General features: G+C 40.8%; 1 protein-coding gene across 1 annotated transcript; it reads left to right on the forward strand.

Annotated features, from left to right (window-relative positions):
- Window positions 1-916: 916 nt before the first annotated feature.
- LOC103782120 (glycogenin-1-like) lies at window positions 917-11,000 on the forward strand (the record flags this gene model as incomplete). Its single annotated transcript, XM_008949864.1, has 6 exons — window positions 917-1,084; window positions 2,477-2,651; window positions 3,967-4,129; window positions 4,686-4,812; window positions 5,720-5,942; window positions 10,839-11,000. Coding segments are annotated over 6 exons (1,018 nt in total), but the record flags the coding sequence as incomplete, so codon positions are not given.
- Between the last annotated feature and the right edge of the window lie 2,549 nt (window positions 11,001-13,549).

Below are 13,549 nucleotides of genomic sequence, written 5' to 3' on the forward strand. Positions count from 1 at the left end.
ACACAAATATTTATTGAAGCTCTGTAGAGTTCAGTGGAACTCCCCTCATCTCTGTGACCCGCTCATCTTGTTCTGGCTACTTTTGCAACCTAGAAAGCTGAGGTCTTCCTTCTGCTTTGAGGATACTGTTCACCTTGCTGAATCGTAGGTTCTGGTTCTTCCAAGAAGAACCTCAATAATGTTGGATCTGTCAGAGGGCAGAGCTGAAGCAGCAGCCCTTGGTGGTACTGCCACAGGCCTGGTATCTCCACAAAAAGCATTCTGTCTGCTGTTGTGCAGACATGTAGCTTGCTTTCTTCCTTATTGTAACTTCCCCCATCCGCCTGGTGTGTTTCTTGATAATGAGGAACACTCTTAATTGTCTTGAGTTACTCGAGGCAGGGATCCTGAGCGTCTGGGAGGTGTACTAATCTCAGCAGCAATTTCTCTGCATTTGTCCAGCTGGCACCACTTACTCCAGTACAAAGAACGACTGTTGCGTTGATTAGTGAGGTTATGGAAAGGAGGACGTTTCTGGGAGTGCCTGACATCCTGGGTTTTTTTCCTTAGTGTTTGGCACTGTATAAAGAGGAATGTCTTCCTTATCAGTTGTATTATATTATATTAAACACAAAATCTAAATATTTACAGATCAGCTTTTTTGATTAACATTCTGCTCTGGCTTGGGGAATTATTTGTTTAAGGCTAGTCTGAAAATTTCATATGTGTTCTTATGTAAATCAGGCCACGAAAAGTAACATACATCCTGCAGTCGTTTTCACTGGATTTTCTATGTACTTGTGTCTTCTGAGGGAGTTTGGAAAAGAAAAGAGCTTATCACAAGAAGTGCAGGTTGTTATAAGCCGCAGCCTGTTGGTTAGCTGGAGGAGGCAGTCTGCAGGAACCTGCCAGAAGAGCTTCTGTCAGAGCTGTGAAGTGACTGTTGTGACTCTCTGCTCGCAGTGACAGATCAGGCCTTTGTCACCCTCGCCACCGATGACGTGTACTGCCAGGGGGCCCTGGTGCTCGGGCAGTCCCTGAGGAACCACGCCACCTCCAGGAGACTGGCGGTGCTGATCACACCAGAGGTTTCCAGTGGAATGAGGTAAGGATCCACCTGTTTTCGGAGGTTGATAATATGCAAGAATAAACAAGAGCATGAAGAGTTTGAATAGGCTTCCTGTGGATTTCACAGCATTATGTCTAGAAGGTTCCCCCTTGGCTGAACATTTCTGAGAGGAGTCCTGAATAACGTCCACGATAAGATTGTAAGCCTCATAAGAATTGTGGCTGAAAGCTGACTTAAGCCCATAACTGGGAACATAAGTAGAAAGTTTAGGAACTAAGATTTTTAGTGTCTTACTTCTGAGCCAAAAAAAAAACTCTACTGTTTTTTTTTCCCCAAGTGTTTCTCTTTTAGAAAGAGCAAAACACAGCCACACACAACATCAGAACTCTCCAGAAACCTTAGGGCTCAGTTTCAGCCAACTAATCTTCTTAAAATATTGGTGCACAGCTATCACGATGACAAATTAATTTGTTTTTGCTTCTTTTTTACTATAACTTTCCAATTTGGGTTATGAGTTAGCAGGTGCTACAGAAATGTCACTACATCTGTTGAACTCAAGCCCTGCTATCTGGAGGAACTGCAGTGCTTGCTAAAAGGAACATGAGATGCCAGAGCTACTTCAGCTCTTAGTTCTGCTGTGGCTTAGTAAGTGTGCAAGCTCCTGATTTCTGTGGGCCATGTGAAATTATTGACAATGCATCTGTCTCAAGAAACGTACTTTCCCATTATTGCTGTGATTAGATGTACAGAAGCCTGTTTTTTATAGTTTTTTTTTTTTTAAAAGTATGGGTTTTTTGTTGGAACACTGTAACCTTCCTGAGGGAATACTGTGTATATCTGACACCTGGGTGGACACTAAGTCTTATCTTTTTTTCCATCCTCATTCAGTGGGGGGGCAAAAACTTTATAATATACTTTTTAATCAAGGATAGTATCTTTAAAAATCTTTTACCTGATCTTAATTCTTTCTCAGGTAGATTCTGACTTTTAAAAGGTAAGTCAAGCAAAAGCTTATGACCCTGAAACCCAGATATTCAACACAGGCTTTTCCTTTTCCTCTTGTATGACATCCAGCGTGGTGCTGTTCTGCAGAGACAACTGTGCAGGACGAAAGCTGCTGGAGTTCCTGTTGGTGTTTCTGTAGGAGATTAAGTAACTGAAATGAGGATGGGTTTCTCCTCCCTACAGCACCTGTCACTTTTGTGGTGCTGGCCCTGTAGTGGAAGAGGCCATGGCTGGTGGCCTGATCGATAGCTGTCCCTCCAGCAGACTGTTTACAAGGACTTGTGCCTTCTTTCTTCTCATTCTAGCCAATCAGTCTGGCCTTTATTATTGTCATAATAAATGTGGCACCGTGTGCTGCTGTTTTCATGCCAGAAGTGGACTCTGCGGACCCTCTAACTTCTCTCTCCACTGCTGCTCTGGCAGGTCTGCCCTCCACAGCGTGTTTGATGAAGTGGTCGAGGTGGACGTGCTGGACAGCGCTGACTCGGGCCGGCTGGCTCTGATGCAGAGGCCAGAACTGGGCGTCACCTTCACCAAGCTTCACTGCTGGACTCTCACTCAGTACAGCAAATGTGTCTTCATGGATGCAGACACGTTGGTGAGTAGAGCAGGAGCCGTGGACGTGTTTGTGTCGGCCCTAAGAGCTACGCTGAGCGTGGGACGCTTCCTTGCCAGGCAGCCTGTGAAGTGGCCAGGCTTGCTGGTGGTCACAAAGTTGCAGGAGCTCCAGCTGGCAGGTTTTGACAATGCTCAACAGCTCTGCTGGGTGCATAGAAATAAACCCTGTTTTGACAGTAGCCTCAGGACTGTCCTCAAAAGATATCGTAAACATGCTTTATGCAAAGGGGCTTCTGCCAGATGTTTAAAATAGATCCCTGGTATGCTTTTGTTTGGACTACCTCTAGTCAGGGAGGCAGACCAGTTTTAAAATGGAGAGGAAAAAACAAAGCAAACAAACCTCAGAAACATTAATTGCTTAAAAAAAACCCCAAACAAACAAACAAAAAACCCAAACAATTAGAGGTATAAGATAAAAACGGCCATAATTTTGGGAGGGACAATTTTGTCAGCCTTCCCCTACACTTACATGGCTCACTTGGGAAGGCTGGGATGCATTTTAATGTAATAGGATTATATTTGAATTAGAAAACCAATGAAGTTACTTGTTTAAGGAGGTGACATGGGGAGGCTTAGGATTTTGTGCTTTACATTAAAGGTAAAGGAGGATGGCAAATATTTGGTTTGTTTTAAATTGAATGAAGCATTCTTTCTCCTAAAAACAATTTCTTTTGCTTTTCATAGTTGTTCAGTTGTGGGTGGGGTCCAGACTTTCATCAACCACACAACAGTCTTTCCACTGATTTTGAAAGTAATCTTGGCCTTGTCCTGATTGATTTTTCATTACTTCCTCGTGAAGTTTAAAAAACAAACCAAAGAAAACCTCTGAGCTTAACTTACATTAGAAAGCTAGTAACAAGTGACAGTTTTTCTGCCATCCCTTTAGTCAGTCTGTTGCTAATTCACACTGGATTCCCAGCTGTCATTCAGATCTGTTGCAGCTGCTGAGAAAGCAGGCTCTGGGAAGGAAAGCTAAGAAAGAAGGAAATAGTGTGTTTTCATGGTATGTTATAATATTTAAGGGGACCTTCTAGAGCATCTCAAAGGTTCATGAAATAATTTCACAAGGTTTGTGTTTTTATCAGAGGAATCATGGAGGCCCACAATTAATCTTGCCTTATATTAAAATAGAGGTTCTGACCTCTACCGTATCTTGTATTGCCACTGCTTTTATGCTCTGCAAGGTATATACTTGTCCAAACTGGCAGTTTACTCCACTGATCCTCATTTAGACACTCCTGTTCTAGAAAAACCTTTGCTCTAACAATTTTTCATTTTTTCCTGCTCTCTCTAAGGTTCTTTGCAATGTTGACGAACTGTTTGATCGAGAAGAGTTTTCAGCAGCTCCTGATTCTGGCTGGCCTGACTGCTTTAATAGTGGTGTGTTTGTCTTCCGACCTTCTCTGAAAACTTATGACCTGCTGCTCCAGTTTGCTGCTGAGCATGGCAGCTTTGATGGTAAGGGGCAAGGCACAAGGGGTGAAGTGCAAGGCATTAGATTCCTTCTCAGCAGGCTGTTTTTCCATAGCTACCATGCTATCTGGCAGAGTGTAGGAAGGCAGGAGTTCTCTGGGCTTTATGCAGTTGTGCCCCTACAGAAATTTAAGGTGCAGACCTTTGCCTCCTAGTCTGTTCTTAAGACCCATTGAGTATTGTGGACTGTGCTCCCAGCAGAGGGTAAGGAGGTGACATTGTGTATGAGTCCTGCTCAGTAAGTTTTAATTTTGCTGTCTGGTTTAGGAGAGACATACAGCTCTTCAGTCTTCTGCTCTGAGGGAGACCAAACCCCTTTCCTACTCCTTTCTTCATGTATTACAGTAGGACTGCATTTACCCTGAGCTTGCTTCGGCGTGGATCAGGTATTACTTGCTTGTACCTGCTCGTGTGGCCATACTGTGGAGTCAAGTTTCAGTCCCATGAGCACACCAGTCTCACTCTCATTCTTGGATGTGAAATTTTGATGTAAATCTGAGTGAATGCATAATTATAGTCTACTAGTTTATATATTCTTTAGGTGGCGACCAAGGCTTGTTGAACAGCTTCTTCAGCAACTGGGCAACGGCAGATATTGGCAAACACTTACCTTTCCTCTATAACTTAAGCAGCAGTGCTGTATACACCTACGTTCCTGCTTTCAATCAGTAAGTAGGAAACATGTCTGACTGACTGTGCAACTCTGTAGTTTGTTAAAAACCATTCTTTTATAAGAGGACATAGTAATGGTGTATTCTATTGATGAGAAATTAGAGCAGTGAGGAATGGTGTTATGTAAAAGTCATGCAGCAGAAACTCGAATGCAGTATGAACATCTTGCATCTGGACACAGGGAAATTCCCAGAGCTGGCTAAGCTGTCTCCAAAGTTGTTTCAGAGAAGCTTTTCTCATACTTTAAAAGACCTACATTACTTCAGCAATAGGTTCTGAAGCTTTACTTTGAATGATGTTCCAGTCAGTTCTGTGGGAAACAAATCTGGGGCTTTAAATTTTTTTTTTTTTAAAAAACATTTCTCAGGGTCTTCTCTGAAACAAAATTTATGCTAGTAATTATATGACTTCAGTCAATGCAGCTGGGAAAGTTTTCTGGCAGAAGGCAAGCTGGATTTAGTGTCATGAATTACTGCTCTAGTTGCACAAAACGTTCTTACTGGGAGGTAAACTTAGGACCATGTATCTATTAGTAAGTTTTAATATGGGATCAGTAATAACCAATTTTGTTGATTCAGTATTTGAAGTGGTATTTATTTGTTTATGAAGAGAGTATGCAGGAGGACTAGAAATGGTGCTGCATAAGCCTGTAATTTTCCTTCCTGAACTTTTCTACTAGAATTAGCAGCTGGCAGCAAATGGCAAAGTAGCCTTTCATTTTCTCTATGCTAAATGAGATACATTAAACTAATAAGATAGAAAAAATACTGAATACATACTTTTATTGAATTCGTTGCTGTTGCAAAATGTCAATATTACCTCAGCAGTGAGAGCAAGCATATTTTTTTAGCTGTACAAGTATATATAGATATAGTTATACACCTCTGTGTTTAATCTCTACAGTTTTGGTAGAGATGCCAAAGTTGTTCACTTCTTGGGAGCGACAAAGCCCTGGAACTACAAATACAACCTTCAAACAAAGAGAGTTATGCAGGATGGCACCACCTCTGGATCTTTTCATCAGCTGTCATTTCTTGCCCTCTGGTGGAACATATACAGTGCCAGTATATTGCCTTTGTTAAAAAAAATTCAGCAGATGGAAGAATCAGAATCTGAGGAATACAAGGTGAGATAAAGAATTGATAATGAGGTAGTGTGAATTCAACAACACTTCTTAACGTTATGTATTTGCTAGATGAAAGAATTACATGGAAAAAGATGGTATTTCTGAATTGGTAGTAACAGTGATTGTTTCTAGAAGCACCTAAACTAATAGTTTAGGAAGGCTTTTTAGTACTGTTTGCTTTCCAAAAATGTCCTTCAGCCTTCTCAATTCACAAAGAGTGTACAGAAATGTACAAATACAAAACATGGTACAAATTAGCTAGAGATGGTGAAAATCTGGCCACAAAACAAATGGACCTCAGACTTTTTGAAGATGAATCGATGTAGACCAACAAATTAGCCCTTGAATTATAGTAACATTTACCTTTTTTGGAACAGCATTGTAGCTTTTTTTGAGGGTCATAACAAATCAGGCTTGTGAAGGCAGTGTTCATTACATTTAGGATGTTATGCACAGCACTCATGTCATCAAGCATCTACTGAGCTCTTTACACTTTTTTTTTTCTTCAAAGAAAATGAAGCAATGTATGGTTTCTATGAATAGAATAAAAAAACTTGGTAGACAGATGATTTCTTGGATATCGGTAGCATAAAGTAATGAGTAGAACTATGACTTTTATATTTGTATGCAGATAAAGCAATTTAGATAATTTATGCATATGTAAACATTTTCTATTTTAATATTGGACTATTACCATCACTGAGCTATTTGCATAGTCCTGTAAGATCAATGGGACAATTACCATCAAAGTCCCAGAGAAGAATTTTGTTTTTTAATCTCACGACACATTGGAAAGTAGAGGCAGGAACGGGTCACTTTTGATCTCATACTTTGATGTGCTTTAATTTTTAAAAAATGGTGCAGTAAAGAGATTTCAGCCTTGACAACATGGAGGTGGAAATACCTGCTAGACTTCCCTCTTGATGATGCTGGCATGCTTAGAGTGCAAAAATCTAAATTGCAGCACGGTCTGAATCTCTGTGACCACAAACTTTTAAAAATTGATTAATTTTTTCCTTTAATACTAAGCTTCCCCATAAGGAAGCAAAACTTTCGTGAATAAGATATAGCTTTCCTGCAAAACTGCATGTCCACGGTGAAATGTTCTTGGTTTTGTCAGCACGCTTTCCATGGGGTTGAGATCCTGCTGAGGAAGGTCAGTCCCCAGGCGGCCAGCTGGCCGGGAGTGCCCCTGCTCCCAGCGCAGGTGTGCGGAACTGCCCCCACCCCATGCTGCCCTCAGGAGCCCCCTCCCACACCTGTAAGTATGTTATCTGTCACTATCTGCAGTGACAAAGTTGTAAAATGAGGTTTTAAAATTTATGCTTCTGATCTGGGGGTCTGGCTTCTGCAACTGAGCTGTAGCTATTGAGTTTTCTTGCTAGCATCAGAAGCGGTCTAAGGAGTATCTATTTTCTTTAATCTTTAGCCACCCTTGCATGATATATCTGGAAGTTGAAAGAGCTTGTGTTGAATTTTGTGAAGTGATTACTTATTGAATATTGTTAGGTACTTAATGAAGTGTAACAAAAAAAAATTATTACTAAAGTAATCTTTTGAATATTAATACTCTTGTGAATTGGTCTCTTTAAAACTAGAACCCTCTCTATCACTCCTGTAGAATTTTATTTTTTTTTTCTAGAAGTGTTGACTTGGAAAACTGTTCCCCAGATTTCTCTGAGTTGGGCAACAAGGAGTGTCTTTAAAAAAAATCCAATGATGATGATTCTAGGAGCCTTGGTTCTTCTGTCTGTCTTGTATCAAGGTGTTTTTCTTGGACTGACTCCCCTTACTTTATACAGGAATTAAGTTGAACATAAGAGCACAATGTTTCTGTAGCGGTAACCCATTATGTGTTGTTTGATAGACCGTGCTACAGCAAGGTACAATTGGGAGAAACTAAAGCTAATGTTCTAATGTCCTCTGCTATTGTAATTGTGGACTGCTCTAGTAAAATGGAGGTGGTTGTTTGTATTAAATTCTGTGCTTCATCCCAGTAGACTATGGCTACTCTATAAAGTAACACTGCAGTCTGCCTGCCTGCCTTTCTTTTCCACCCCAAGTGTGTAGGGGCTAAAGGAAAATTGCAAACTTTCCATCTCTAACTTATCTTTTGTGAATGAATTATTCTCATCCTGTGTGCCTAATGCACCTGACTCCATGGGGAATGCCCAAACAAAATAGGGTCACGCTTTCAAAATGTTTGCTTCGAGTAAAGAAAAAAAATCATAATGTTCACTTTGAAAATTGAAGTACAATATTTTATTTCCTTTATTTTCTTACTAGGATTGGTTTATCAGAAGATCATATTAATGATTAATCACATTAATAGCTTGATTTTCTTCTTGTTTAGGAACACCATCATTCCACTTTTTTGTTTCTTAGCTTCAGTAGTCTTGTGGGATTGTTTCGGTGGAAAAGGACTTCAGAAGGGGGTCTTTCTATCATTTGTTTTGATATCTGGCAGAGGCAAGTGTTTTGGGCAATCTACCTCTGTTTTTGAATATGTTGTTCTATTCTCGTGAGTTATAGAGCAAGCTATTATCCTAAAATGAGCTTTTTCTCATTGAAGTTTGGCCTCATGAACAGTAGGCATCAACTGTAAGCTGGCTTCCCAGGCTGTTTCTGTAGTCACTGAAGAATGACAGCCACTTTGAACCTATTTTAGGATGAGATGAGCTGCCCTCTGGAGGTACTTACCCTAGATTGATTGCAGCAGAAGCTTAGATTCAATGCCATTTTGATAGCTAAAGCAGGGTGAGATGAATTTTGTCCTTGGTTATAATGTGTTTTGTTCTTTATCCTTCCATCCACTGCTTTCCCATACCCCAGGACTGAAATCAATTTGTATTGTATGAATTTTCATTATAAGGAAACTATGGGAAAAAAAATTCTCCTAATAAAACCTCAGTGGCTGTATTTTAGCAACCTGCATGTGAAGCTGAACAAAGTGTTTCTAATGTCCATTTTTCTGAGCCTGACAGAGCTCCATAACAACTTGTATCTTACCCTGTGTTTTGGGAAGCCTCAGAACAGTTACATGTAGCTTTCTGCATTGCTCCTCTGTTGACAATTGCATGCGTGTCTTTAACAACATCATTTTGGGAAATAACTAATTATGATACAATGTGCAAATAAAATCTTGAGTCTTTTAGTTCTGTCATTCCTTAATTGCTTCCAATACTGGGGTGTGATCCCATTCTATCAATTATACTTCTAGTTTTTAGTTTTCCTGTGCTAGCCCCCAAGTAATAAACACATGATGTTAATTTTAGCTCTCCGATACTAATAGATGCAAAGCTGTTTGGGGTTTTTCTGTGCTGTTTTGTTGGGTTTTTTTTGACTTGCTGAAGTGATGTTTCTGAGCAAGTGCAGGAGGAGTGTGGAGTGATGCAGGCCTGGAGCCTCAGCTGCTGGGCTTTCCTGTGTGACCTGGAGCTGCGTTCCTCCGTGGGCAGCGTGACAGCGGTGCCAGCCGTGGTGCTGGTGGGGAGGACGGGGGTCGAGGAGCTGGGTCTTGGGAGGCAGACAACACAGACGTTTTCCTACTGAGGCCTTCTGTGTGGTTGTGGAGCACTGTGGTGAAACACTGTAAGACTGAGAAACAAATGTTAGGTGAAACTGCAGCTCTCCTGCAGCCACAGATATTTGGGCCCTAGCTAAAATTCTTCATATATAAAAGTGTCATGATTCCTGTCTTGTTCATGGCATCCAGTGCTGTTGCTAAGGCTTTCCATGGTAGAGAAAGAAATCTTCATGGTCTACTGTGGTTATGTGTATGCAGAGCCTGAAAATGAAATACGAAGTGCTGGTGCATGTTTGCATATATAGGGAACAAGCATGCTCTACAGGGTTTATTCATGTTTAAGTTCCTGTACAGAGTGAGACCCAGGTGGGGATATGTATGCAGTTGCCTGGGCATGTAGTGTCATGTTAGCTGCTTGAAATACCTTCCCTGGTCTGCAGGTGCCTTGTCTGCCCCAAATGAGCAGGTGTAATGGTCTTTCCATTGGTGGTTTAAGCCACCAATTCCTGCCCATTAAGTTCTGTTCTGAAACATCGTTCTATCGAATTTGTGAGGGCTTCACTGGAAGGGCCACTCTGGTTGATCCCACTTTTGTTTATAACATGAGATTAATTTCTTGCCTTAGAGCCTCTTCAGTAGCATGGAAAGCAGGTTCGCAGTATCTGCCTCGATTAGTCCTTGTTATATTTCAGCTTTCTTACTGGCTATAGTTGTTGACATGTTCTGGTTTTACTGACGTCGCTGAGTCATGGACACGGGTTTTTCCTTTCATGTGGTTGAAATTATCGCTAATAATGTGTCTTGCATTTGTGCACCTGTGCTAACTTCATTTTGAACCAGGATTCACGGTTTTGGGCTGTCATTAAAAATGAACTAGTTCTTGGTGTAATGAGTAGGGTCAATCTTTTGAAGTAATTTATACAAGTAATGGGTCTCACATCTGCTAAATAACACTGACCTCACTGGAGATCAGATAAAACAAATGATCATAAATTCTAGGAATGCATGTCCACATAAAAGGCTGTTGAAGACAAAAATTGCACAGATACATGATTACACTTTATTGTAGGAGAGATTCTACTCTGAAGAGGCTGCATCTATAACACTGTGTTGTTGCCAAGTATGCCAAGGTTCGAGTTCAGTAAAGTAAATGTTTGGTATGTTCAAAGGTGCTATGACAAGTAATAAAAGCACGGGAAAATGAGATCATGCCAGCAAAACAGGAATGAATATTTGAAAACTGCTTTTTACAGTGCCTGTTAAAACAAGAAAACAAAGAGAAGTTTGACATTTAAGGTGGTTTAATTTCACAGCACATAAATGAGAACAAGCAAATGACTGTTTTCATGTTGTTCTGCTTCTTTCCACAGGAGGAGGTTGCACACTCCATTTCAGAGCTGTCTATTCATTTCAGACCAGAGGAACCGAGTCCAGAGGATGAACGGAGGAAATGGGAGGAAGGACGCATGGACTACATGGGGAAACATGCTTTTGAACATATCAAAAAGAAACTGGACACGTTTTTACATTAAGATGGAGCATATTGCAATGGTCATTGTGATCTGTGTTTCTTCTATAAATGTGTTCTTTGAATAATTGGCTATCCTCATAGTTTATTTGACAGCAAACTTAAAGAGGTAGATAAGGATCCTTGTATACTTTTGGGGAAGATTAACAGGTACAGACTCTTGTTTTTTTAACTGTTAAATGTGCCTCATCTTTATGATGTGCATCTCATCGTCATTGTTCTCCTGTTGTGCCTTCTAAAGTATAATGAATGGTACCCTCTGAGTTTGAACCCTCATATTTTTTTTAAAACAAAACTTTTTTACACTGAGGGTGCTGAAACACTGGCACAGGTTGCCCAGGGAGGTAGTAGATGCCCTATCCCTGGAGATATTCACAGTCAGTTTGGATGGGACTCTGAGCAACCTGGTCTAGTTGAAGATGTCCCTGCTCACTGCATAGGGTGGTTGGGCTAGATAACATTTAAAGTTCCCTTTTGACTCAAGCCATAGTATGATTCTGTGTTTAATCACTCTTCCCTGCTCCTCCCCATAGTGTTCTGCAGAAGCAGCTGCAAGTGCAAAGCATGTTGGAGGCTGAGATTATTTCATAAATTCAGATAATTTGAGAAGTACTTTTACCTTTAGAAGATGCTATAAAACTATTTAAATAAAAACCTTGCTCTTGAAATGAAGTTAATATTTTCAAGGGCAGTCATAGGGTTTTCAATAGGAGAAAAGTAAGGGGATGAAATCCTGGCCTCACAGGAATCTGTGACAAAACTTTTTCACTTAGACAAAGTCTGAATCTTCTCTAATCCTGAGCTCACTAGTGGATGCTCCCCCTATTCATAGGAAGCTGCTCAGTTTTGTCTCCAGTGTGATGAATGACGTAAAATGGGTAAGAGAAGAGATTTACATACACTACCGGTCCCCACTGATGCTATGGGATACTTTTGGGTTTTTAAGTATTATCTTTACTTGCATATTCAGCGTTGCACAGTCAGGGGAAGACATGCTGGGGCTGTGGTGTAAACCTTCTGGTGCACTGTATCAGTGTGTTTACAGTACTCCACACTGCAGCTGGCAAAGGCTTCTCCTGGCTTAGCACGGCGGCCCCGCGTTGCCGGCGGGTGGAGTGTGGCTGCAAGCGCTTGTTTCAGAAAACAGGCCCTTCGAAGGTCTTTTAAACAGTAGCTGTGTGAGGGAACTAATAAATCTGGGAGTGTAGTTCCAGAAAAGTCTACTAGTGAGATTCCATTATATTAAGGATACTTATGGGGGATTGCTTTGTGAATTTGGGTATTTAAATTTGACTAATGGCAGCAAGTTTGTCTTAACAAACAAGGAGAAAGAAACACTTTGAAAGAAAAAAAAGCTTGACAGACGTGCTAATATGATAGCAGATTGGATGTGGTTATTGATCACGCTAGTCAGTATTAGAACAAGAATTCTGCAGTGCTGATACAGGACTTGAAACACATTTCAGTATTAATACATCACCAATTTTGGTACAGATATGCCTAATGAAATACCTTGGGAATTTTGATTAAAAAGCAATGATGTAATGTTATGTGTCAGAGGGTTTGCCATAGATGCTAGTGGAGAAGAAGGCAGGATAGGAGGGAAGGAATATTTCTTCCTTCTCCCATCAGAAAGGGTGGAGGAGGGAAGGGAATAATTTGCACACATTAAGAAAGAATCAAAAGAGTCAAAATGTCCCTTAAAGGAAGAAAAGTTATCTCTAAGCATTTTAGAATTACTTTGTGATAGCCACAATAGTGGATTTGCTTTTACTTTTATGGGGTATTTCTCATTTTTGTCTAGTTCTTTACTTCACATTTTTTCCAAGCACTCTTAATACAGGAATCTTTGGTGCAAATGCTGAATTCAAGCTCCTAGTTCAAGCTGGATATTTAGGGTCTCTGAAGTTGAAGAGAGAGACGTCCAGAAGACGATTCTTCTCAGTTTCTCCGTTGATCATACAGGGACGCTGGCCAGGCAGCCTCTCCAGGGTGGGTAACCGTGGCACGTTGTCACAGGTAGGTGTGTTCCACCTCTCGCTGCGTGCGGCGCCACGCGGAGGTTCCAGCAGCTGCAGTGTCCTCCTGCACGTGTGGTGTTGGATCTGCTGCTGGTCACCCTGTTCCTGGTGAACCTGTGTGCTTCTGAGAATGCTCTGCTTTAGAAGCATTGCTGCTGATGGAGTTCAGTTTTTGAAGACTGCCTAAAACTGTAGCCAACAGCATGAACTCGTGCTTCATGCAGCTGGACTTTTTACAGTCAACTACCAGATCTGACTGGGCACATTAATTAGATTATGGGAGAAAAATCATGGGAAATCAGTAACTGACAGGTTTTAGAATAGGCATATGAATGTAGTACAAGGAGCTGTCATGGAATACATTTGAAAATGTTAATGTGTAAAATTGTACAATCCACATGCAGTACTATGTTTTGCAAAGAATTGTAGTGCATTAATGTTGTGGAAATAAAATAGAAATGGAAAGGACATATGAAGTCATGTGCTTATCGGATGATGGCGGGGCTACAGGTTTATTTTATGTCAGGGAGTA

This window comes from Merops nubicus, unplaced genomic scaffold (assembly GCF_000691845.1).
Source record: "Merops nubicus isolate BGI_N331 unplaced genomic scaffold, ASM69184v1 scaffold10271, whole genome shotgun sequence".
Lineage (NCBI taxonomy): Eukaryota > Metazoa > Chordata > Aves > Coraciiformes > Meropidae > Merops > Merops nubicus.